Source organism: Salmo salar, chromosome ssa18 (genome assembly GCF_905237065.1).
Source record: "Salmo salar chromosome ssa18, Ssal_v3.1, whole genome shotgun sequence".
Taxonomy (NCBI): domain Eukaryota; kingdom Metazoa; phylum Chordata; class Actinopteri; order Salmoniformes; family Salmonidae; genus Salmo; species Salmo salar.
The window spans coordinates 68,750,744-68,776,134 of record NC_059459.1 but is presented as its reverse complement, the minus strand read 5'-3'; the positions used below and the strand labels follow the sequence as shown (position 1 = coordinate 68,776,134).

General features: G+C 38.6%; 1 protein-coding gene across 1 annotated transcript in view; it reads right to left on the bottom strand.

Annotated features, from left to right (window-relative positions):
- Positions 1-16,431, bottom strand: part of LOC106577839 (ventral anterior homeobox 2) — a 42,363-nt gene extending 25,932 nt beyond the window's left edge. The window contains exons 1-2 of the mRNA XM_014156203.2: positions 15,333-16,431; positions 10,919-11,106 (exon numbers count right to left, since the gene is read on the bottom strand). Coding sequence (XP_014011678.1) covers positions 10,919-11,106; positions 15,333-15,594 — 450 coding nt within the window. The 5' untranslated portion in view covers positions 15,595-16,431. The remainder of the gene's footprint in view (positions 1-10,918; positions 11,107-15,332) is intronic.
- Between the last annotated feature and the right edge of the window lie 8,960 nt (positions 16,432-25,391).

Here is a 25,391-nt window from a genome sequence, read left to right as displayed (position 1 = left end):
ACAGAGAGAGGGATAGAGGGATGTCACACACACACAGAGAGGGTTAGAGGGATGTCACACACACACAGAGGGATAGAGGGATGTCACACACACACAGAGAGGGATAGAGGGATGTCACACACACACAGAGAGGGTTAGAGGGATGTCACACACACACAGAGAGAGGGATAGAGGGATGTCACACACACAGAGAGAGGGATAGAGGGATGTCACACACACAGAGAGAGAGGGATAGAGGGATGTCACACACACAGAGAGAGAGGGATAGAGGGATGTCACACACACACAGAGAGGGATAGAGGGATGTCACACACACACCGAGAGAGGGATAGAGGGATGTCACACACACACACAGAGAGGGATAGAGGGATGTCACACACACACAGAGAGGGATAGAGGGATGTCACACACACACAGAGGGGATAGAGGGATGTCACACACACACACAGAGAGGGATAGAGGGATGTCACACACACACAGAGAGAGGGATAGAGGGATGTCACACACACACAGAGAGGGATAGAGGGATGTCACACACACACAGAGAGAGGGATAGAGGGATGTCACACACACACAGAGGGTTAGAGGGATGTCACACACACACAGAGAGAGAGGGATAGAGGGATGTCACACACACAGAGAGAGAGGGATAGAGGGATGTCACACACACACACAGAGAGAGGGATAGAGGGATGTCACACACACACACAGAGGGATAGAGGGATGTCACACACACACACACACACACACAGAGGGATAGAGGGATGTCACACACAGAGAGAGAGAGGGATAGAGGGATGTCACACACACACACAGAGGGATAGAGGGATGTCACACACACACACAAGAGGGATAGAGGGATGTCACACACACAGAGGGATAGAGGGATGTCACACACACACAGAGGGATAGAGGGATGTCACACACACACACAGAGGGATAGAGGGATGTCACACACACACAGAGAGGGATAGAGGGATGTCACACACACACAGAGGGATAGAGGGATGTCACACACACACAGAGGGATAGAGGGATGTCACACACACACAGAGGGATAGAGGGATGTCACACAAACACATAGGAATAGAGGGATGTCACACACAGAAGGTATTAGTAGAGCTGTGTGTGTAAAGGATTCTGACAAGTTGATGTTTGAAAACAGAGGAGTTATGCATCTCTTTAATACATCCTCAGTGCTCCTCCCTCCTCCCAGGGTTTTACTAAGATAAAGATCAGATCCACTCTCTAAGTCTCTGCTCTCTCTCTGTCATCTGTCTGTCTGCCGGTCGGTCTGTCTCTTTCTCTCTCTCTATCATCTGTCTGTCTGCCGGTCTATCTTCTATCGGTCTGTCTGTCTCTTTCTCTGTTTCTCTCTCTCTCGTGCAAATCCATGGTCAGTACAGCACAGATTAGAATAGATTACCTCATGTTTCTGTTAGTATTTAACCTGGTATTTATCTTGCATTAAATTCTGCAAAAACAGTGTGTTGGAAGGTTAGACACAGGCATGGCAGACCTGCATGTCACTACAGCCATTATCAGCACAACACACATGCACACATTTACTGTCCTTCACTTAGTGTCCTTCACTTATTGTATTTTACTTACTGTCCTTCACTTACTGTCCTTCACTTACTGTCCTTCACTTATTGTATTTTACTTACTGTCCTTCACTTACTGTTCTTCACTTATTATATTTACCTTACTGTACTTCACTTACTGTGCTTCACTTATTGTATTTTACTTACTGTACTTCACTTACTGTCCTTCACTTATTGTATTTTACTTACTGTCCTTCACTTACTGTTCTTCACTTATTGTATTTTACTTACTGTCCTTCACTTACTGTTCTTCACTTATTATATTTACCTTACTGTACTTCACTTACTGTCCTTCACTTATTGTATTTTACTTACTGTCCTTCACTTACTGTCCTTCACTTATTGTATTTTACTTACTGTCCTTCACTTACTGTTCTTCACTTATTATATTTACCTTACTGTACTTCACTTACTGTCCTTCACTTATTGTATTTTACTTACTGTCCTTCACTTACTGTTCTTCACTTATTATATTTACCTTACTGTACTTCACTTACTGTGCTTCACTTATTGTATTTTACTTACTGTCCTTCACTTATTGTATTTTACTTACTGTCCTTCACTTATTGTATTTTACTTACTGTCCTTCACTTATTGTATTTTACTTACTGTCCTTCACTTACTGTCCTTCACTTATTATATTTACCTTACTGTACTTCACTTACTGTCCTTCACTTATTGTATTTTACTTACTGTACTTCACTTACTGTCCTTCACTTATTGTATTTTACTTACTGTCCTTCACTTACTGTCCTTCACTTATTATATTTTACTTACTGTCCTTCACTTACTGTCCTTCACTTATTATATTTACCTTACTGTACTTCACTTACTGTCCTTCACTTATTGTATTTTACTTACTGTCCTTCACTTACTGTCCTTCACTTATTATATTTACCTTACTGTACTTCACTTACTGTCCTTCACTTATTGTATTTTACTTACTGTCCTTCACTTACTGTCCTTCACTTATTGTATTTTACTTACTGTCCTTCACTTACTGTTCTTCACTTATTATATTTACCTTACTGTACTTCACTTACTGTCCTTCACTTATTGTATTTTACTTACTGTCCTTCACTTACTGTTCTTCACTTATTATATTTACCTTACTGTACTTCACTTACTGTGCTTCACTTATTGTATTTTACTTACTGTCCTTCACTTATTGTATTTTACTTACTGTCCTTCACTTATTGTATTTTACTTACTGTCCTTCACTTACTGTCCTTCACTTATTATATTTACCTTACTGTACTTCACTTACTGTCCTTCACTTATTGTATTTTACTTACTGTACTTCACTTACTGTCCTTCACTTATTGTATTTTACTTACTGTCCTTCACTTACTGTCCTTCACTTATTATATTTTACTTACTGTACTTCACTTACTGTCCTTCACTTATTATATTTACCTTACTGTACTTCACTTACTGTCCTTCACTTATTGTATTTTACTTACTGTCCTTCACTTACTGTCCTTCACTTATTATATTTACCTTACTGTACTTCACTTACTGTCCTTCACTTATTGTATTTTACTTACTGTCCTTCACTTACTGTCCTTCACTTATTGTATTTTACTTACTGTCCTTCACTTACTGTCCTTCACTTATTATATTTACCTTACTGTACTTCACTTACTGTCCTTCACTTATTGTATTTTACTTACTGTCCTTCACTTACTGGCCTTCACTTATTATATTTAACTTACTGTACTTCACTTACTGTCCTTCACTTATTATATTTAACTTACTGTACTTCACTTACTGTACTTCACACACAAGTCTCTAAAACAAACATGGTTGTGGATGTTTTCCAGCAGCTCATCAGCCCATCTAACTGTGCATGTTTAACAAGCTTTGCTGCCTTGAAAGATCAAAATATATCCAAATATTTGGTCCCTCACAGCTGCTAGCTCTGACCAGCTTGTGTCCAAATCTCCACATGAACTAGTGGGATTCCACTCATTCTGTAATTTAGGCCTCTACCATTTGTCCCAGGGCAGGATTAAACCAGTTTTAAGCAGCCCCTTCCACCATTAAATCATGTCTTTCCCTGGATGGGCATTAGAGAACAATAGAGTGATACAATGCAATATGTCAATAAAATAAGGCCTGGTCATGGTGGACCCATGGTTGGTACCAGGTGGGATGGGAACAGTGCTGTGAAGGTATAGAGAGGTCTGGGATTCTATATGCAAACGTGTATCACTGGCCAAAATTCGACCCGTTTTCATCGTTGCTATAACGTAATAATACCAACGTTGCAGAAACATGGAAACTACGTTGACTCAACATCTTGATGCCAAGGCCTCAGAGACAGGTGACAGATTAAGTTACCTTGTCATTATTTACATAAGTGAAAAGATAAACCCTTATTAACTTAAGTATTTGGGGGAAAATGTTTGTATTTTTGGTCTAAATTATCATTTCAGTCGGAGTCAAAGGTAATTTCAGTCAACCATTTCAGTAAAAGGAATTTCTGTAAAAGTAATTTCCGTAAAAGTCCATTCCGTAAAAGTTATTTCAGTAAAGTATTTTCAGTAAAGGTTGTTTCAGTAAAGGTCATTTCAGTAAAAGTATTTTCACTAAACGTGGTTTCAGTAAAGGTCATTTCAGTTCTGGTGATTAAAGCATTGTACTCCAGGGCAGCCCTCACCTAGAAGACATTCCTTTCTCACATTGTGGAATGTAGCTTATCTACAATTTTACATTTGACATTTTAGTCATTTAGCAGACGCTCATCCAGAGCGACTTACAGTAGTGAATGCATACATTTCATACCTTTTTATTTTTTTTTCACAACACTGGCGTTGCACACACCATGCTGGCGTTGCAAACACCATGCTCTACCAACTGAGCCACAGGGATTCAAATGATAAGGTAACAGAATGAAAGGTGCTAACATTTCTCCATGTGAAAGACAGTCATTAGAGCCTGTTTGAGGTGCATCTGAAATGGCACCCTATTCCCAATATAGTGCAATATTGCAATATTTTAAACCAGAGCCCTGTGCATGAGTAGGGAATATACACTGAGTGTACAAAACATTAGGAACACCTGCTCTTTCCTGACTAGGTGAATCCAGGTGAAAGATATGATTCCTTATTGATGTGACCTGTTAAATCCACTCCAATCAGTGTAGATGAAGGTGAGGAGACAGGTTGAAGAAGGATTTGTAGGCCTTGAGACAATTGAGACATGGATTGTGTGTGTGCCAATCAGAGTGTGAATGAGCAAGAGTGCCTTTGAACCGGGTATGGTAGTAGGTGCCAGGCGCACCGGTTTGAGTGTGTCAAGAACTGCAAAGCTTCTGGGTTTTTCATGCTCAACAGTTTCCTTTGTGTATCAACAATAACCCACCACCCAAAGGACATCCAGTCAACTTGACACAACTGTGGTAAGCATTGGAGTCAACATGGGCCTGTATCCCTGTGAAACGCTTTTCGACACCTTGTAGAGTCCATGCCGTAACGAAATGAGGCTGTTGAGGGCAAAACGGATGTGCAACTCAATATTAGGAAGGTGTTCCTAATGTTTTGTACACTCAGATTAAGTTACCATTTCTGCGCATTCCCAGACTAAGGCGTTTCTCAAGCAAGCTGAAAATGTAGCCTACACTGTGGACTGATAGACAGAATAACGGAATTGAAAATGTATTAATATTGTAAGAGATTACAAGTGCACGGGATGAAAGTGCTCCACATTGTATGGAGGTATTAACCGAGGGCCAATCCAAAATGTACTTTTAAGCTTTTATGTAAAACAAGGAGTCCGAGAAAACAATAGGAGAAAACACACGCAAGAACAATTGGGGTGCACAGTCAGAAAACCATCCCGAAATGCAATTTAAGTGTGTCATCTATAGCTGAGTAAATCATTTTAGCAGTGAACAGAAAGAGAAGTTAGCGACAGAGACAATAGTAATACAATTACGCTGCCTTTAGGAATGTATTTCCTGATATGATATGAACATTATCCCTCCTTGAAGCAGCAGCGTTAAGCCTGCTAGAACAGGCATCCCCAAGAAAACTCCATAGCGTGCGAAGGGTGCGAGGCTCCCCGCCGCGTTACATGGGAAGGGGGAGCCACCTGCTGGGCTCTGGGGAGAAGCGAGGAGAGATGTTGCCTAAATGACAGAGGAGTTTGACTTTACAGGTTATTCACCCGACTCAAATAGTTTGTAGGTTCGCGTTTTTCGTCATGAATCGTGTTCTGAAGGCAGCTCTGCAGTGGTCACAAGCTGACACAGCCACAACGTAATATCATCTGATTTTAAACCTAACCCTAACCACACTGCTAAGCCTAATGCCTAACCCTAACCTTAAATTAAAACAAACCAAAAAACGTTTTTGTTTTTAAGAATTTAAACAATATAGACAATTTTGACTTTACAGCTGGCCTATCTAGCAGAAATCGCTCACTTCTGCCTCAAGGACAAGACTTCTCCCAATAAACGTCAACCTGCAAATAGTTTGCTTTCATGTAGCTCTTGGTGAACTCAAGGCTTTCACGCACAAGTGGCCTGGAAACTTTGTTTTAATTGGGAAACGGTTTAGGTAGCCCGAAGCATATTTAGACACCTCATTGAATAATTTCTCTTAGTACAAGTTGAACAGCAAAACACGCACACTATTTTTAATATATTTTCTGTCTTTTTTGAGTAAATTAAACTGTTAAAAGGTATTTCCCGTATGTATTTTGTTGAGCAAATGTAGCCTATGCCTCATTTCCTGGGCAATTTTGATACGTGACCAAACTAATTCGAGTTACACCTGGGTCAACGACCATATCCCCAAACACACGGCGCGTAGGAATCCGCTCAAACGTCATAACGAACTTCGGAAAAACAAACTATTTACGTGACTGACGTCATATTATATGAGTGCAATATCACAAGTTAGGCTATATCTGTTTGTGTACATACGCTGCCCCCCCCCCCCCCCCATTCCCCTTTAATAAACGTATTGTAAAATATATATATTTTTAGGCCCAATATTGTCGCGACTTCGAGATTTCGTGTTAGTCAACCATAATAGGCTAGTGAATATAAATGGGCTTACAATGTCAAACTTGAGCTATATGTTACAGCATGGAAGCATTGTGGCCTAAATGACGTGTTATTGGGTGTTATTATGACGTTATTGGATGCGCTAAGGTTTAAGCTACGAGCCTATTCCATGCTTCAATATGAGGCTGCATGGAGAGAGACTATAAATCAAAATGCTGTAGATAGAATGTAGGCCTCTAGATATTTCATATTGTAAAATAAACTTGACTTTGAATGGAAATATTTGAACGAGGGCATCACTGGATGAATACGAATGAGGTTGGGTAAACGCACTCAGAAATCAGAGTACATTTTTCCCCAAACGTGCATTTCGGTTATCACCGCCTCCTTGAAATTGAAAATGCTAATTAAACCGTGTTTCTGACCATCAAAGTAACATTTTGCCTTGAGTTAAGATGAGTTACCATTGTATTCATAAAAGCTATTATTTCCACGATAAATCCTGCATTTCACGAACGCTCTTTCACAACGAAGAAGCAATGGGAATGCTTTCAAACCACACATATAGGCCACTGTACGTTGCGTAAGTGGACCTGGAAATCAAATAACCATATGGCTCCTTTGAAAGCCTTGATGCAGAAAGATACTAATAATAATATGTTAAACTTCTATAGCGCTGTTCATAGAATCTCAAAAGCACTTCAAGAGCAGAGGTCAACCAATAGAGGCCAAGTCTTTGAATGATACAGCTAATAGCTGTGGCTGCATCTCAAAACTATTAGCTTGCTTTCCTCGTTTCGTCTCCTATCCCTCATTGTCATTGATCTATCTGTTTAAGGGCAGTACAAATACGCTGGAGAATTGTCCATTTATCAGCTATGTGTAATAGTACAACTACGTGTAGGCTAATTGTTCTGTTGTTGCTGTATCTATATAGTGTAGGCCTCCATACTGTATGTGGATCATGTATACATTCTTTGTTTATATATTCTGTCTGTATGTTCTGCTTACTGTGGTCAGCACTATTTCAGCAGGTCAAGTTCCTGGTAGCATACATGTAAATGTACATGGTGAATACAGTTGATTCTGATTCTCATTGGTCCTAAATCGAGGGAAATGCCGTTGAACTAGAAACTACTTGGTCTTGAACGGCCCTTTCGACAAAATAGGCTGTGGCCTTTAGCGTCTCTAACAAGTGTTTTCATTCACACCAACCATTTGACGATAATCAACCCCGTCACTCTCTCATTTTCAGGAGTTAACGTACAGGCTACACATAGGTCTAGCCTACTGAATGTGTTGCGGAAATTATAACTAGACATGTAACTAGTTTAGTTCTTTCTATAGGCATAACTCGTATAATTACACCAGAGGCATAGTAATGCATTAGTTGACAGAAAACATATGAGGTTCTAGATCCTCCATGTTATCTATCATATTTTAGTTGCCAATCGTTGTTTTCTGTCACACCATGTTGTGGTTCTAAATGGAGGGAGACGCAGTCTTGGACAGCCCTTTTGACAAGTGGGGCCTATAGCATCTCTTGCAAGTGTTTTCATTCACACCAACCATTTGACGACAATCAACCCTGTCACTCTCATTATCAGGAATGAACGTATAGGCTACACATTACGTTAGGTCCACTAAATATATTGAGGAAATGATAACTTAACGTGTAAATAGTTCAGTTCCTATAGGCACAACGCGCTTCAGAGACACAGTAAGGCATCAGTTGACAAAGAACAATTGAGGCCATGGATCCTCCATGTTTTCTATCATATTTTAGTTGCTATTTCTTTCTATTCTTTCACACCGTGTTTTCTGTCATTCGCTAACATTGCTCTATCCTTCATGTGGAGAACACAGGCTATAGTATAGCCTACATCCACCCATTATTCCCTTGTTACTGTTGTCTAAAGAAGTTTGTTTTATACAACACACTGTATCGTTGCAAAAAAGTTTAAATAATATAAATATGATAAATATTATCGTTATTATTATTATAGAATACTTACTGTAAAGCGCAGAGGAAGTTATGGTGTTTGGTTTACTTACAAGAGATGCTTGGCTGATGGGGCTACTGGGAATTTCCGCAAAGAAACGTCAGCACTGATAATAGGTTATGAACTCGTAGATAGTCCCGAAGAATGGAGCCATTACGCAAATGCTAGACTATATGAGGATGATGATTGCATGGCGTTTCCGAATAAGACATTGGTTGTGTCTTAGATGTAATAGGTGTGCATCCCGTGCTTCTCCTCAGTAGATACATCTAGTCTACATGACAAAAGTTAGGTATAAAATCATTCAGAGACATTATACAATAGAATCCCACTGAGCACACCACGTCATTCCAACTTGGATAATAGCGCAATATTTGTTTGAGAAGTTGATCAATGAGATTACCACCTATATTCACCCACTCAAGGTAACAGCCAAACGTTAGTAGAATTTCCTATGTGCTATCACTAAAAGCAAATTCTACCATCTAAATTCTAAAAGCCCAACCAAATTCCAGTGGGAAAAAAACAATGTCTTAATTTTTCGTTGTCAAATGTCTATGCGCTTTCAACCATTTAAAGGCACAGCAAAGTTCAAATGGGAGTACCATGTCAGATATTTTATTTATACAACAGATGCATGTGTTATCACTCTGCTTCATCTAATAACAGCGCCAAATGACCTGGATTGCAGTTGAGATTACATTAAAAGTACATGGTGCAAGTGATCAATGCCGTTCGAGATTCGCCTCAGATTATTACAGCAATTTTGAAGAACTCCACAGACCTGCGATGACCTATGCATGCTATCTTGAACATGCACGCTTTATATGATTACATAATAAGACATTTATAGTTACAGTAACCTCAATGTGGCCATGGATGTGTTTCTCATGTTAAGGTTGAATGTTACATTAGTTTGTTAAATAACTTTCATTTTGGGCTATTTACTCTATTGCAAAAGTAATATTGAATAGTTTTTGGTTGACAACGCAACCAAATATCAACATTTGCAATTGATTTAGTTTGGCTTTAATTCCAGTTTAATTCCAATTTAATTCCAGTCTACAAATTTAATAATTGATATGCTACCAAAAAACAAAGTAGAACTAAATCAAATCAAACTTTAAATATCTCCTTCAAACTGTAAATATCTCCTTCAAATGTTGATATTTTGTTGCGTTGAAAACCGAAAAATTCAATATTATTTTATTTAACTAGGCAAATCAGTTAAGAACAAAATATTATTTACAATGACGGCCTAGGAACAATGAAGTTAACTGCCTTGTTCAGAACGACAGATTTTTACCTTGTCATCTCAGGGATTCAATCCAGCAACCTTTCGGTTACTGGCCCAACGCTCTAACCACTAGGCTACCTGCCGCACCAATATCACTAAATATCATTACATTTTAAATCAACCAGGCCTATTGTATTGTCTATTCTTAGTTGAATGATGGGTTGATTTAAAGTATGATACAGTATTGTCACATTTCATTTGCTCTGTTAAACCTACCCTTTGGAATAACTTCAGTAGAAACCGTGAATCTATTTCGTTTTTATGTGGCGATCTTTTAACAATCATTCTCATGACAGCACATTGGTAATAGTCAGTGACAAATATCATAGTGGGGCTTGGTTAAAACCCTGGATGGGACACCAAGGGGTAGCTGTAGATAGATCAATTCTCCAGTAGGAGGTGCTGCCCAGCCTATTGTTTTTCTTCCTTCGGATACGCCAAGATATGACATTGGGTTACAAGTACAAATTCAAACATATGTTATACAAGGTTGTATGTTACATTTTGGTTACCATGATGACAAAATCCTGTGGTTGAAATTGTACCCTAAAAAACTGTTTATGTTGATTACTTATTTCAACTCCAATGTATTTTCCACGAAGATTCCACTTCACAATATGTTGACAAGTTACATTAAAACAACGTTGATTCAACATGGTTGTGTTCAGTGGGATGTGACTGCACTGCACAGCGATTGATTATAAAGTATGATATAACCTCGGCCTAATAAGTTACCTTTATCAAACCAATAAGCACACCAGCACAGGGATAACAAAAAAACATGTTCTTTAAACTGGTAAAGAAACAATTTAAACATGAAACTCAAACTGTCTTTGGGTAAAATAAATGTCATCTATTATTTGAATATTTAGGCCTCTACAAATTGGGACTGCTGAAGGTACTTACTATTTGTCTTCATTGGCACAACAGGATATCATTCTATTATCCATAACTCACCACGACTGAGGAAATACTCTGTCAAATGATGTCTGTTTCTTACCTGTGTCTCAGACAGGTTCAGCTGCCTCGCCAGCTCAGTGCGCTCTCGGCCGACTACATACTGGCAGCGCTGGAACTCGAGCTCGAGCCGGTAGAGCTGCTCTGCAGTGAAGGAGGTCCGCGTGCGTTTTGGCCTGTCGAGGTCGAGACCCTTTGGCAACACGATCTCCCGGATGGTACCCTTAGCATCTGTGGATATCGCAGCCGGACAGTGTGAAATGTCACAATTACAAAGAATAGTCTTGGGCTACTTTGCTTAACATTACAATTGCATATACTGTAGTACCAATGTCATAATTTTTTGGACAGACCAGGAATAAATAGTTAAACACTGTGCTCCTTTATGACACAAATGTGCGCTTTCATATAGGTAGGGCACACGCTATTTTAGAATAACCTTGAAGTGATCATTATTTTCAGTATGAGGAAATTGACGTGTAGTTTGCATGCTTGGGAATTATAGTGTAGGCTAGTCAAGTTACTAGGGAAAGAAATACAGAAGTAAAATAGTATATATTGTAAGAATGGCAATATCCGTTAATACAACTCATTGCACCAGATAATAGATCTGTCTACCCGTTATGTTAAGGTTCTGATGCCTTAGAATAGTTTTCCCATACTTCCAACTGAGCGTAGGCTACATCAGGCTCTCTCATGGCACTGGAAAGACGATACTTCATTCTCTCTCTGGAAGTAAGGTCAAATAATAAAAATCGTAATACCTTTGTTGCATTGCAATATGTTTGGGGAATATTCCCAATAAGTAATAGCCAGACGGCCGGAAAATGAGAGCTGAAAGAAACATCCCTATCACGTTACTAAATTATACCTAATTTTACTAAATATTACGTGCAATGTCTGCCTCAGCGAGAGCGAATGTTTGTAAACCATGTTTTTAGAGTTCTATTTCAATTGTACTTCTGCATGTGCCAAGCGTCCTAGAACCCTGGAGAATGTAGCCTATCGTAACGTAGGCTAGTTGATGTATCAATACACGTTTAATATAGCAATTTATGGGACAATAATACATTGTTTGGTTCAATACATACAACATCAGGAAATGCGTGTTTTTATATCAAATTAGGTAATATGCCAAGTCTTGCTATGGGGAATATGCTATTAATCCAATACCAAATAACTATTGAGTGCAAAACTAAATTGTGCAACGTTATCTTGACAAGTTTAAAGTTGCTATAAGTCCAAACTGACTGTTAATGTAGAAGGAATAGAAAAATATATATTTTTAAACAAAAATGTAAACACGTCCTACGTAGCCACAATGGTCCCATGCATAGCCTACAACCCGCCCTAAACAAGAGATGTCTTTAATACTAAATCAGTCAGCCAATACTAGACATGGTTAAAACAACGAAACGCTCCTCAAGTAGGCTAGAAAGAGGGACGTGTTTTGACTGAAAACAATGAAATAATGTAGGTCCACTGTCCCAAAAAATTTGACTAATCAAACAAAATATATGAGAATAAAATATATCAACCAAATGTTTTCTAAATCCCTCACCGAAATCGGATGTTAAACAATTTCCAGTATTTTCAAATAATATAGTCTTTACAATAGATAGGTCCGCCAATAAGTGATATATACATCTGAAACATATACATATAGCCTAACCCAGCTGGTTCCCACAATAAAATACAACTGTCAAATGAGGTATAGCCCTATAGCATTTCTGTCGTATAATGTTGCGCCTAAATCCATATCACTTCCCCAGCAAAACGCCCATCAAATTCTAGAAGCTTCAGAATTCTGAGTTCCTTGACAGAATGGAACATAGGCCTATAATCTAAATACATGGCTCTGGGCCTACTGCTTCGTGCGTAACCACCATTAGGCCTCTATCTGTTTCCTTTGTCATTGCAGTCACGTGAGTGGTATATATATTTTGAGGCTACTTATATGGTTGCACCATTGACTACAGCCTATAGATTGCACATTTTATAGATATGTATATTTATGTATGACGTAGACTACCATCAGTGACTCCATATGTGTTGCCTAGACTGGAAATAGCATCTAGGCCTGTATGCAGCATAGTCTCGGGCATCATAGCCCATCTGCTATGGCATGCAAGCATGGTGTTAACCAGAGCGACATGCAGAGATTCATTCTAACATTTCGAATATTTATGATTTCCAACTAACACATCATCCATCCATTCATAACACGCTAGATTAAAATCATCTTAATGTTAAACGTTACAGCAGGGCCTCTCTAACAGTTTGCAAGCGCATCCGGACGTCGCAGGTCAGACATGCTGACCTTACGCTGACCCCGGGTTCTCACGAGGTATCCAGCGCATTCAATCGTCAGCTTTAAAAACATATAGTGACACCGGGGACTGCGGATTTAGCTTGGATTCAGCGCTCAGCTCGCCCTCACCACATCTAATCAAACTCGGTCTGCCGCGGAGGTCTTTCCCTGCTACAATTACCGGCTTTCTTTTCAGATTCAGCACCCACCAAGACACCGTTTCAAGGCCTGGGCATGAGCATTTAACTAAATTATGTAGAACTTTCCAGTAGGCAATGTGTATGATCATCATTGTTCAAATGAAAGGGCCAGTTGCACATTTGGTGAAAATCAAATTGTGCACACAAAGGGGGGAAAGTTTAACTTTATTTTGTAAAGAGTGATATTGATATTGTCAGTGCCGACATGTCATGTTAGCTTGATATGCATCCCAGATTGGTGTGAAAACTATCCGGGTAAGGGATATGGATATTATATTTTTGCAATTAGTGGTCAACCTGAAAATTATGAATAGCATAAGCTTAAATAAAATGTGTTTGCTGTTCACTATGACAATTTTTTTTTAAATAAAATAAACAAACATGTTTTTTTGCTACCTGTATTATTTGGGGTTTGTTGACATCATAGCATTTTACAGCCCTGCAAAGCAGTGCAAAGACATATAATCTATAAGCACTAAACAAAACGATTGAGATGCATATTCAATTCTAAGTTAGTCAGTCACATAGCCTAATTACTATCGACTATAAGACATGGAAGTACAGCATTTTATATCATTTTGGTCACACTTTTAACAATGTGACATGTTTTAACAATGCCCACTCCTGAAACTATTTTATAACGTTTAAAACAAATATTAGGAAGGTAACTGGTATACACCAAATATGAAAAACCAATACTTTCCTTATAGATTTGCATTTAATATATATTTTTTAATTCTGAAAGATGCATGGCTGTGTGTTTGTTGTGTTTTGAGATGGGAATGTTGCTGAGGAGGATGATTATTGTCATCATTTACTACAAACTATTGAAACAGTATTGCCATCATGGCTGCATCCAATTATAAGACCTGTCGATGTGCCATTGAGCAAGGCACTTAACCCTAATTGCTCCTGTAAGTTGCTTTGGATAAGAGAGTCTATTTAATTACTAAAATGTAAAATATTTTGTTTCCCTGTCAACACGTTTTAAAATTAGGTTGTAGGCCTTAAGATCCACAGAAATACATCTGATTCATTCTTAAAAAGAACTATTTCGTTTTTTGTATTTTATTAGGATCCCCATTAGCTATTGCTGAAGCAGCAGAAACTCTTCCTGGGGTTCATTTTTTTCCTGGGGTCTATTTAGTGACTCTTCATATTTTGGAGAATTCCATGCAGAGGTGGCAGGAGACCTAGAAAGGTGGCTCCCTTTCTTTTAAACAAAGAGGGCGTGGACAATTTAGATTATTTCTTATCCCGATTTTGATAACAATACCTTAACTCAAACAAAGGCAACAACATGACCACGAGTAAACACACACTAAGACATACACATGGTGTGTTTTTAAAGTATTTTGTTTGCCAATGATTACTGAATTATTTGTTGGCTCATATAGTACAAAGCAAGTACTGCTATTATTATGTGATCATATAATGTATATTAAGATACTGATTATTATTATTTAAATTGGGATTGATAATAGTATTGATGTAAACATGTGATGAAGTTTGAATAGTTGAACAGTTCAAAACAAATTCAAACCTGTTGTCAGAATATATGGCTATATTTTTATGTTGAATTATATTGGACAAATATAGTATTATATCTTCATCTGAATATGAGAATACCTTTAGATTTTATTTAAAATAAATCACTTCAACTATTGGTTTATTTGTAAGCGTAAAAGTAGTATAGTAGTAGTAGTAGGTATTGAAGTAGGCTAATATTAGTTAATTGCAATAGTGGATATAGATGTAAATGTATCCTTATAAAAAATAATAGCCTAGTAATAAGTTAATTTAATGAAAATTCTCAAATCTTAAGAATTGTGAACCTCTGGTTTTGTGCAGTAACTTTTGCAGACAATCTGTGCTCTCTTTCTGCAATTCATCTTTCTAGATGTACATTTTCTCAACAACAACAAAAAAGAGAATATGTTACTAACCTCGAACTAAAATCCTCTGGCAGTAGTCTGGGTCCACTGGGTCCAGTTTATCATGTCCGTCTTCACTGGAGGAGGTGGGGGTAGACGCCGATGTACCCGCCGTATCGGTTGTACTCTGCACCGGTGACCTGCTCCCAAGTTCGGTATGGCATTTGTCCATCCGGTCACGGTACAGAGAGTTGGATCCACGGTGGAGATGGTGGAGGTGGTGGTTGCGGTCCTCAGCGATCCCATCGCCCATAGTCGTAGCTTGATCGAACATCGATTCCAATATTGGTGTATAGATCTCCTGTATTCTTCACCTCGTTATTGAGCAGTTATTGTTATTCTTTAACTTGTTTTCCTCCTTTGCAATAGTTATATTCAGATATGGTGGGGGAGTCCACACCACAAAGTAGATCCAGCTAGGCTACAAACCAGAACCAGCCTCGCGGACCTGCGACAGACACGAGCTGCCCTGCAAGTGTCTCGGCATGTTTCAGCACTATCCTGCGGCCCGAAGTAAAGAAGAGAGATGGTGGATGTGGTGAGAAGGAGGGGGCCCTGTGGACAAGCCAGATAGGGAGCCTCCTCAGCTATAGGACCGCGCTAAACCCAAAATGCATGTCGTACGTATACAATGAGTGCAGCCTACAAGATGAGACCAGATCTATGACCAAAGAAACTGGGAGGTGCTATACTTGTTCACCCACGTAAAAATGAACTGAAAGACAATCGTGTAACCAGCAGCATGGTCGATCTTAGTCTCTGCAAAGCCAGTCAGTTCACTCTGCCTCCAAGGAAACTTTTCCTCCAACCATGCACCCCAGAGCACGGGCTTGAAATCAGATACTTTACCCCCGTTTGACTTGCTAGTTTCGGCGGCGCTGTGGTGGCATGGTCACGGCTGTTGGATTGTTGGTGGTCTACTCGGGGTCTTCTGCATTTGGAGATCGCAATAATGTCTGTGTAGAAAACGTTGAGGAGGGGGTGTTCAAATGGGGGAAAGGGTCACATAAGGTAAAACGAACCATATAAGGCATGGCCATGCTATTCTGGTGTATAACTATTGTATGGTTTTTTAGATCATCTTGGTGGGTTTTTTGTCTTGCCGGTTTGACAGTCGTATATGGACAATATTGTAATGACAGGGTGCACTATAGTGGCTGTCACTCGTAACGTAATATCCGGTTTGCTCAGGTTAGTCTTTGATTGGTGAACAGACTCAGATCGGATCACGTTCTAAGTATATGGTCCAAGAAACCCTTGTTTTTTATTTTAATTTCTAAGTTTAAGTCACTATAGATTTTTTCCCCAACTAGTTTAAACTGAATAATAGGCATGTGCATGTAGTATGCATACCTATAGGATATTATACATTATTTAAACGCTATCGAAAAGAAACTGGCTACTCGAAGCCTGGAATAGTCAATGGATGCAATAAGCTCAGTAACCACAGTAGGCTATTTTGCCATGATTTTTTTGTTGTTGAGGGAAATCATGAAATTCCCTTGTACAAAGCCGTAATACCATCTCACGAAACCATTAAATAAAAAAAGAGGATGTTTAGAGTTGAGAGAAGTTTAGAGAACGTTTAAAGACCACATTTGCGTAAAATGCACGTAGTCTAAATCAAATCAAATTGTATTTGTCACATGTGCCGAATAAAACAGGTGTAGACCTTAGCGTGAAACGCTTACTTACAAGCCCTTAACCAACAATGCAGTTCAAGAAATAGAGTTAAGAAAATATTTGCTAAATAAACTATTGTAAAAAATAAAATAAAAAGTAACAATATAAGATTACATAACAATAAAGAGGCTATATACAGGGGTCTGTACCGGGTCAATGTGCGGGGGTACAGTTTAGTCGAGGTAATTTGTACATGTAGGTAAGGGTGAAGTGAATATGCATCGATAATAAACAGCGAGTAGCAGAAGAGTAAAAAAAAATTGCCCATAGCTAAAACTTCAATGATAAACCCGAAGTGCACTGCAACCACTCATTAGCCTAGGTTACATTCTGGAGTTCACTATAGACTTTGGCCTATTGACAATTTCTGCAACAACAAAAAATACGGTTATTATAGTTGATAGTACAATGCATTTTGCACAACTCATGCACAAGACCTTTGGTGGTAAATAGGCTTTTTTCAACTAGAGATGCAATAGTTTTTCCTCGAGCGTGTCTAGTTTTATATATTTGTAACATAGTCTTACTTGGAAAAGTTGAAATTCAGTCAAAGTTTATATGCCTAGTTTTTTCTCAAATGTACATATTCACAGTTCTTAAGAAACGCATGAACTTTGCTAAATGATTTAGCCTTGTTCCATCGGTCCATTAGGCCTAATATTAACGAAAATATGAACAACACTTGGGATGCTTTGCCCAAATTCACATTTAATAACAATGGGTTCTATTGTTGTATGTTCTCAACTAAAGCTTTCACTTATTTTGAGTTCATTACATGCCTACTGTTGTTATGACTGCGCAGTATAGCCTAATTGTGGCTGTTGCGAATTGGAACTGGGAACAACCGCAGGTGGTTGTCTGTTGTAGGCCTATACCCATTTACAAGGCACAAAACATCCACATTGGGAATGAATGGGATTACATAATTACAGTTTCGCAATGTAGGAAGGTAATAATTATTAAATAGCTGATTATTCGTTTCAGATGTTGTAATCTGTGAACGCGTTGAATGTACCTGTCAATCAAATCCCACACTCAGCCGTAAGATAAGAGAGGACTGATTGCCACAACAGCTCTGTGTGTGTGAGGGTGCCCACACACACTTAAAATGTTTTGCAGTTTTAATAGGCCTACACTTTCCCACAACCGCAGTCCCTCATCCCATATAGGCCTAACGTCATTCATGGCATCATCACACTGGTTGAACTCTTCAACTATTCAGACTTCATCACGTGTTTACATCAATACTATTATCGATCAACATTGAAATAGTAATCAGTATCATAATATACACTATGCCAATCATATAGCTTCTCTCACTTCAATGAAAATATATTTTGACAACTAAACATCCAATATACAGTACATCACACTGACAGACACCATCGACTACTCATTGGGCCATAATTGTTTCAGTAACATAATAATTGATGTCCGTTGTATACTGTATTTTATGTGGAATATGGTGTTGATTTGATACTGTAAACTGACTCGCCTTTCTTAGTTGCCCCTGAGGTGATAAATACATTCGTATTGAATTCAAATAAAATTGAACTGAATGCTTCAGTCTCTTGCCAATCATCTAAACAGCCATATGTCAATATGTCGTTTCCTCCATATGGTTACACATTTCACACATCTGTTGACGTTTCTACTTATAGCTCAGAGAAAATCCCTCTTCACACACCATCGGTATAACTATAGAAAGAAAAGTTGTAGGCCTAAAGCAATACGTTTTCCTTACCATGTTTTTCTGCCACATAGCATTTAAGGTCCCAATCTTATTTGTCAGACAACACCATCAAATTGTATTTTTCTTTCACCAATGACACATATTTGGATAAATATTGAATTCATATTGTTGACTACAGAATAGGCTACTGTTTACAAAGTTTAGGACTACAGTGGATTGGCGTTTACCCCAGGTCAGACGGCATACAAAAACGTCACAGGTAATGATACACAAGCGTCCATTTGAAATCTATATTTAACCGTTACATAAATGTAATCTTACAGCCAAATGTGTCTCCGAATTGCAACGTAGTCCGTTTGTGTGTCTGATTCAACTCCTAGTGGATATGGATTTTATAGATCACTCCAGATTACTGTAATCCAACGGGTCAACGTTGGGGTACCAGGCCACGCAGAAACCACAGTCAACAGGCTTTTTACGCAACCAAAATCTAGTAAAGAAGTTGTGTGGTTCCCCTATAGGCAACCTGAGGCCTCCGCCTGGAGGTCCTGTATGTAACGGGTTAGCCTGGAGCAGTTTAAACCAGAGGTAGACGCACATTAAATATAGCTGCTTCCGTTGCATTCTCAGATACTGGTCCCCTGCCCTGCCTTGGGTTAAGTGTTTTTCAAACAAAAACATTGTTAAATATTACTTGTTACCTTGGTATTTAAAGTAGTTTCATGATTATCATTATCAGTATATCTGTCAATATATTTGTAAATTACTATCGAAATGAGTTCCTCTAGCATGCATTGTAGGTCATGACATTTGTTTTAGTCTACATTTTTTTAGGTTAAACGATGGCAGCTGTTTTTTAGTTTTCATACATCTTAATTGTCTCTAGTAAAATAAAACATTTCTTAGGAAAAAATTAAGTTAGTAATTATCATGTACAGTGCCTTCAGAAAGTGTTCATACCCCTTGACTTATTCCACATTTTGTTGTGTTACAGCCTGAATCCAAAATGTATTAAATAAAAAAATGTCTCACCCATCTACACACAATACCCTATAATGACAAAGTGAAAACATGTTTAGACATTTTTTGAAAATGTATTGAAAATGAAATAGAGAAGTATCTCATTTACATAAGTATTCAAACCCCTAAGTCAATACATGCTAGTCTTGGGTAAGTCCAAAAGCTTTGCACAACTGGATTGTACAATATATTTTTTAAATTCTTCAAGCTGTCAAGTTGGTTGTTGATCATTGCTAGACAGTCATTTTCAAGTCTTGCCATAGATTTTCAAGCCGATTTAAGTTAAAACTAACTAGGCCACTAAGGAACATTCAATGTTGTCTTGGTAAGCACCTCCAGAGTATATTTGGCCTTGTGTTTTAGGTTATTGTTCTGCTGAAAGGTGAATTGAACCAGACTGAACCAGGTTTTCCTCTAGGATTTTGCCTGTGCTTAGCTCTATTCTGTTTATTTTATCCTAAAAACCCTCCCTAGTCCTTGTTGATGACATCATGCAGCCACCACCATGCTTGAAAATATGAAGTTGAATATCCCTTTGAGCATGGTGAAGTTATTAATGACACTTAGGATGGTTTCAATACACCCGGTCACTTCAAGGACTGTTTTTTTATTTTACCTTTATTTAACTAGGCAAGTCAGTTAAGAACAAATTCTTATTTTCAATGACAGCCTAGCCTTGTTCAGGGGCAGAACAACAGATTTGTACCTTGTCAGCTCAGGGATTCAATCTTGCAACCTTTCAGTTAGTAGTCCAACGCTCTAACCACTAGGCTACGCTGCCTCCCCAATACAGGCGTCCTTCCTGTATCCTTGAAGTGTTGTGTTGGATTTGCCCCAAACATAACTCTTTGTATTCAGGACATAAAGTTAATTTCTTTGCCAAACGTTTTGCAGTTTTACTTTAATGCCTTGTTGCAAACAGGATGCATGTTTTGGAATATTTGTATTTTGTACAGGCATCCTTATTTTCACTCTGTCAATAAGGTTAGTATTGTGGAGTAACTACAATGTTGTGGATCCATACTCAGTTTTCTCCTATCACAGCCATCAAACTCTGTAACTGTTTTAATGTCACTATAGGCCTCATGGCGAAATAGTGAGCGGTTTTCTTCCTCTCTAGCAACTGAGTTGTATCCTTGAAGTGACTGGGTGTATTGAAACCATCCAAAGTGTTATTAATAACTTCACCATGCTCAAAGGGATATTCAATGTCTGTTTTTTCTCAACCATCTACCAATAGGTTCCATTCTTTGCGAGGCATTGGAAAACCTCCCTGGTCTTTGTGGTTGAATCTCTGTTTGAAATTCAATGCTCACCTGAGGAACCCTACAGATAATTGTATGTGAGGGGTACAGAGATGAGGTAGTCATTCAAAAATAATGTTAAACACTGTCATTGCACACAGAGGGAGTCCATGCAACTTATGTGACTTGTTAAGCACATGTATACTCCTGAACTTATTTAGGCTTGCCATAACAAAGGAGTTGAATACTTATTGACTGAAAATATTTAATTTTTTCATAATTGATTCATTTGTAAAAAAATTATAATAATAAAAAAAAGTCAAACAAAATTCAATTTTGACATTATGGGGTATTGTGTGTATGCCACACAATCTCAAGGTAATCAATGTTAAATTCAGACTAACACAATAAGAACGTGAAAAAAGTAACGGGGTGTAAATACTTCAGAAGGCACTGTATGTGTATGCCTATTCTTCAACAAAACTTTGATGATTCTTGATTGGCGTACAATTGATTGTCTCTGCAATTCTTGTAACGTGTTTGAAACTAAAATGGGTATTTGAACAGGGGCGTTCTGAAGGGGGGTGGGGGGGGGGGTGCACGGCAATTAGTAACAACATGTGTTCATCGTATAGGCAGAGACATATATACAGTACATCCGCTGGGTATTGGCCTATGCACCAAGTCCCGCAACAAGTTCATTAACATATATATATATTCTTGAGAATAACTGTTATAGTGCACATGGCAGATAAAACCTTTTTTTTCTAGCCAACCTCAGCGTGACCGTTTCACTAATTTTTTTTTTAACAGATTCAACGCACCAGATTAGAGACGAAAGATTCCGAGAGAGAGAGAGAGTGTAACAACACCCTAGATACAACCATACCGAAATACTAGGCCTTTCTCTCCCGGTGCAGTGGGACAATGCTCACGGGGCATACTTCTATTCATTTCAGCAATATTAAAATTAATGAGAGAGAGAGACACAAAGGGTGACAGATGAACATAAAACATATCACCCCATGCTGTCAGGTGTCAAACTATTGGTTTGGGTGATTAGGCTTTAATACCGGCTGCAGTAGTCCTGTTTCTGGGGGCAGTCTAGTCTGGTGTTCCAACTGCATGAACACCAACAGCGTCTGAATAGTGAAAATAATTTAACCCCAGCTATACCTTATTTAACCAACTGTTGAATTGTTTACGCTATGAAAGTTTGCCCCATGGAACGGTAAGAACAATCATTTTGAAATGTTAATGAGAAGTGAACTGAATATAGATATTTTTGTATTAGATAACGGAATTCATTTTGTATTTCCTAAATTATGCTTGTAAAATGTCTGTGGTGGCATATGTAGAAAATGGCCCTATTTGTTTTTACCTAGGCAACTTTATTTTCATCTCAATAAGGCCTGCATGTCAATAAGGCCTACACCTGCATGTCAAAACTTTAATAAAGTAGAATGTTAAGTTTGGTCTTGACTAAAAAACGGTGAGATTTTGGAGCGGTTTCGTAATGAAAGGGGAAATATCTGGAAAATGTTGAATACATTTTGTAGCCTATTTGATTTCGGGAAGATGTATAGGCTAGGCCTACATAAGACTAAGGTAAGCCTATATTTATTTTTTATATCTGCTTCTGGTCACACACATCTTAATATTATATATAACTTTTAATTTGTAGCACAAGTCGCAACTTATAAGTGAAGTAGGCCTACGAATAAATAATTGAATATGCGTAAAATAGCCACTATAGGCGTACCTAACTGTTGAAGTCTTGAAACATTTGTTAATTTGAGGCCGGATTTTGTGTCTAAATAATTTCACCAACAACTGTCCACAAAACGAAAGCGATATTTTTGTTGTTGAGAGATCAACACCGGTTGGCTTCTGTGGGTGAACGCGGTGGTTTCAAGGCTCAGAATTTCGTTTAGGGCTATCATGTATCGAATTGGCGGTAGTCTTGTGCATTACAGGCGTATCCCAATAAAGATTACGGACAGAGTAACGCTAGCCAAAAACAATGCACAAGAAAATGTAGTTATAAACTAGGCTGCATAGGTGCACATAGTAATGCTACCCCAAAAAACTGAAATAATATTTAGATTCCAAAATGTAGATGGATTCTTAGTTCTATCTCAAATAGGCCCCTCTTTAAATGACTTTTAAAGACATTGATTTAGAAACATGTTTTAATACATAAATGATTCACGTAGGTTCCACTCATCCAAAGCAGTAGCCTAATCGTGTTGTGAATGGGGGTTTATTTGGTGCTAAGGAGTTGTTTAGGCTGTTTATGGCACCTCTCCTGAAAAAATATTTTAACGTTGCTTCAAATGTTAAAATGTCAACGACGAATGAAAACATTGTATGTACTCAATATTTAATCAAAGCAATTGGCTACATATGTGGGTTTGCATGTCAGTGGTTGCACTTATAGGTTTGACCAGCGGATGCATTAGAGAGAGATTGATCGTAGCCTACATCTCTCTAAATCAAAAATCTAATCAAATTGTATTTGTCACGAGCCAAATACAACAGGTGTAGACTACTGTGAAATGCTTAGTTACTTAGAGCCCTTTCCCAACAATGCAGAGTTAAAAAGAAAATCAGCTTATACAAATAGAAAGTCAAAAAACAATAAGGCTATACAGGCCTATTGAATAGTAATGATAGCCTAATCAGATGTGAACAATGCAAAGGATGATTTGATTGTTCAACAGTAAACCAAAGTCTAATAAAAATGTAATATGCTTGTGATAATCCCGATAACATTTCTACATGGCAACATTAATACTTTCATTTATTTTAAATGACAAATGCTTTGTTTCTAGGTCCTTCATTTGATTTTCATATGTTATCATGAGAGTCCAGAGGTGGGTAATTTTTACCTTTATTTAACCAGGTAGGCCAGTTGAGAACAAGTTCTCATTTACAACTGCGACCTGGCCAAGATAAAGCAAAGCGGTGCGACAAAAACAACAGAGTTACACATAAACAAACGTACAGTCAATAATTCACCATGCAGCATATTGAGGGGTGGGGAAAAAAGATACCTATCGGAGGCCTATACCTTCGTTCAGCGATGTATTGCTGTTGAAGCAGTGACTCACATGGTTTTTGAAGCATCCTGTCTTTTATGATCAGTAACAATGTGATACATCCCTAGAGAGAAGGGGGAATGGTTTCTAACCTACTATTTGTAATACTATCATGTCTGTTGAGTGGCTCATTAGTACATTGTCAATAATTTTGGCCAATTTATCATTTTTCTAAAAGCACTCTAAAATGTTGAGAGCTAATGAATTGCTCAGTGCCCAGTGAAAACTAGTGCACACAACAGTGCTAGGGAGAGAAAGGCTACATCCCGATTCTCCACCCTCCTCCCAAAGTGTACACTTGCTCACTAACCCTTGTGGATTTAAACGCTTTTAATTGGTGTAGGAATTGTTGAGGTAGTTTCCACCATTGTTAACTTACATCCATGATGGGAGTGTGCAAGTGCGCACTTTGGGAGAAGGGTGGAGAATCAGGACAAAGCCTCTAGAGATCTTTTGCTTCCACCACCCACAATGCACAGCGAGTTCCGTCCTGGTTTCCTATCACACTGGCCTCGTCTGTTCCACGGCGGCTGGGTGGGGAGACGGAACCGGAACGAGAACCGTAATAAATAAAAAAAACTGCCATGGGGACACAAACAATGGGCTCTCTGTGACCATGTCAACTAAGGGGACTGACTGAACTGTGTGTGTGTGTGTGCACGCTAAGGGAACATTAGCCCCATGTCACCTGAAGGTACATAGATCATGTTTACAATCCCTTGTCCCATATGCTGGATTGAGAAGTAATGCATTTAAAACATGTTCGAGTAGTTACCTACCTCTGTCATTGGTAGTCAGGTTGGTCATTCAACAATAACATAAAAGGAGACTCATCTCCAGGGGATGGAATCAGTCGTGTCTCAGTTCCAGCTGCTAGTTACGGTCGAGTCGGAACCAGAACACAAGCAGCCATGAACCACTGGCCAGGCTTTTATAGTAGAGGAACAAAGAGCGCTCTCTCTCACACACGCACCCGTTTGCAGGCTTTTCATCTGTGGTTTACAGCAGCAGTGCAGGTTGTGTTGTGATTAGGACTTAGCCAGGGACACACAAGAACAAACAGAGTAAGGGAGAAATGGAGGTGAAAAAGAGATGAAGGGTCTAAGAGAAAGGGTCAGTCGGAATCAACTTTACACCTAATATGTTTCTGTAACAATATTACCCACTATAGCATACCCACTGCAGCCCATGTGAAACACCATACACCTCAGAGCTTTATGTCCTGTAGTTCCTGTAGTTCCATTCCATCCAACAGAACACAGCAATGTAACAGCAAGGACTGGCCTCTAGCAGAAAAATCACTTGAGTTACGCAATGGTAAAACAAAAAG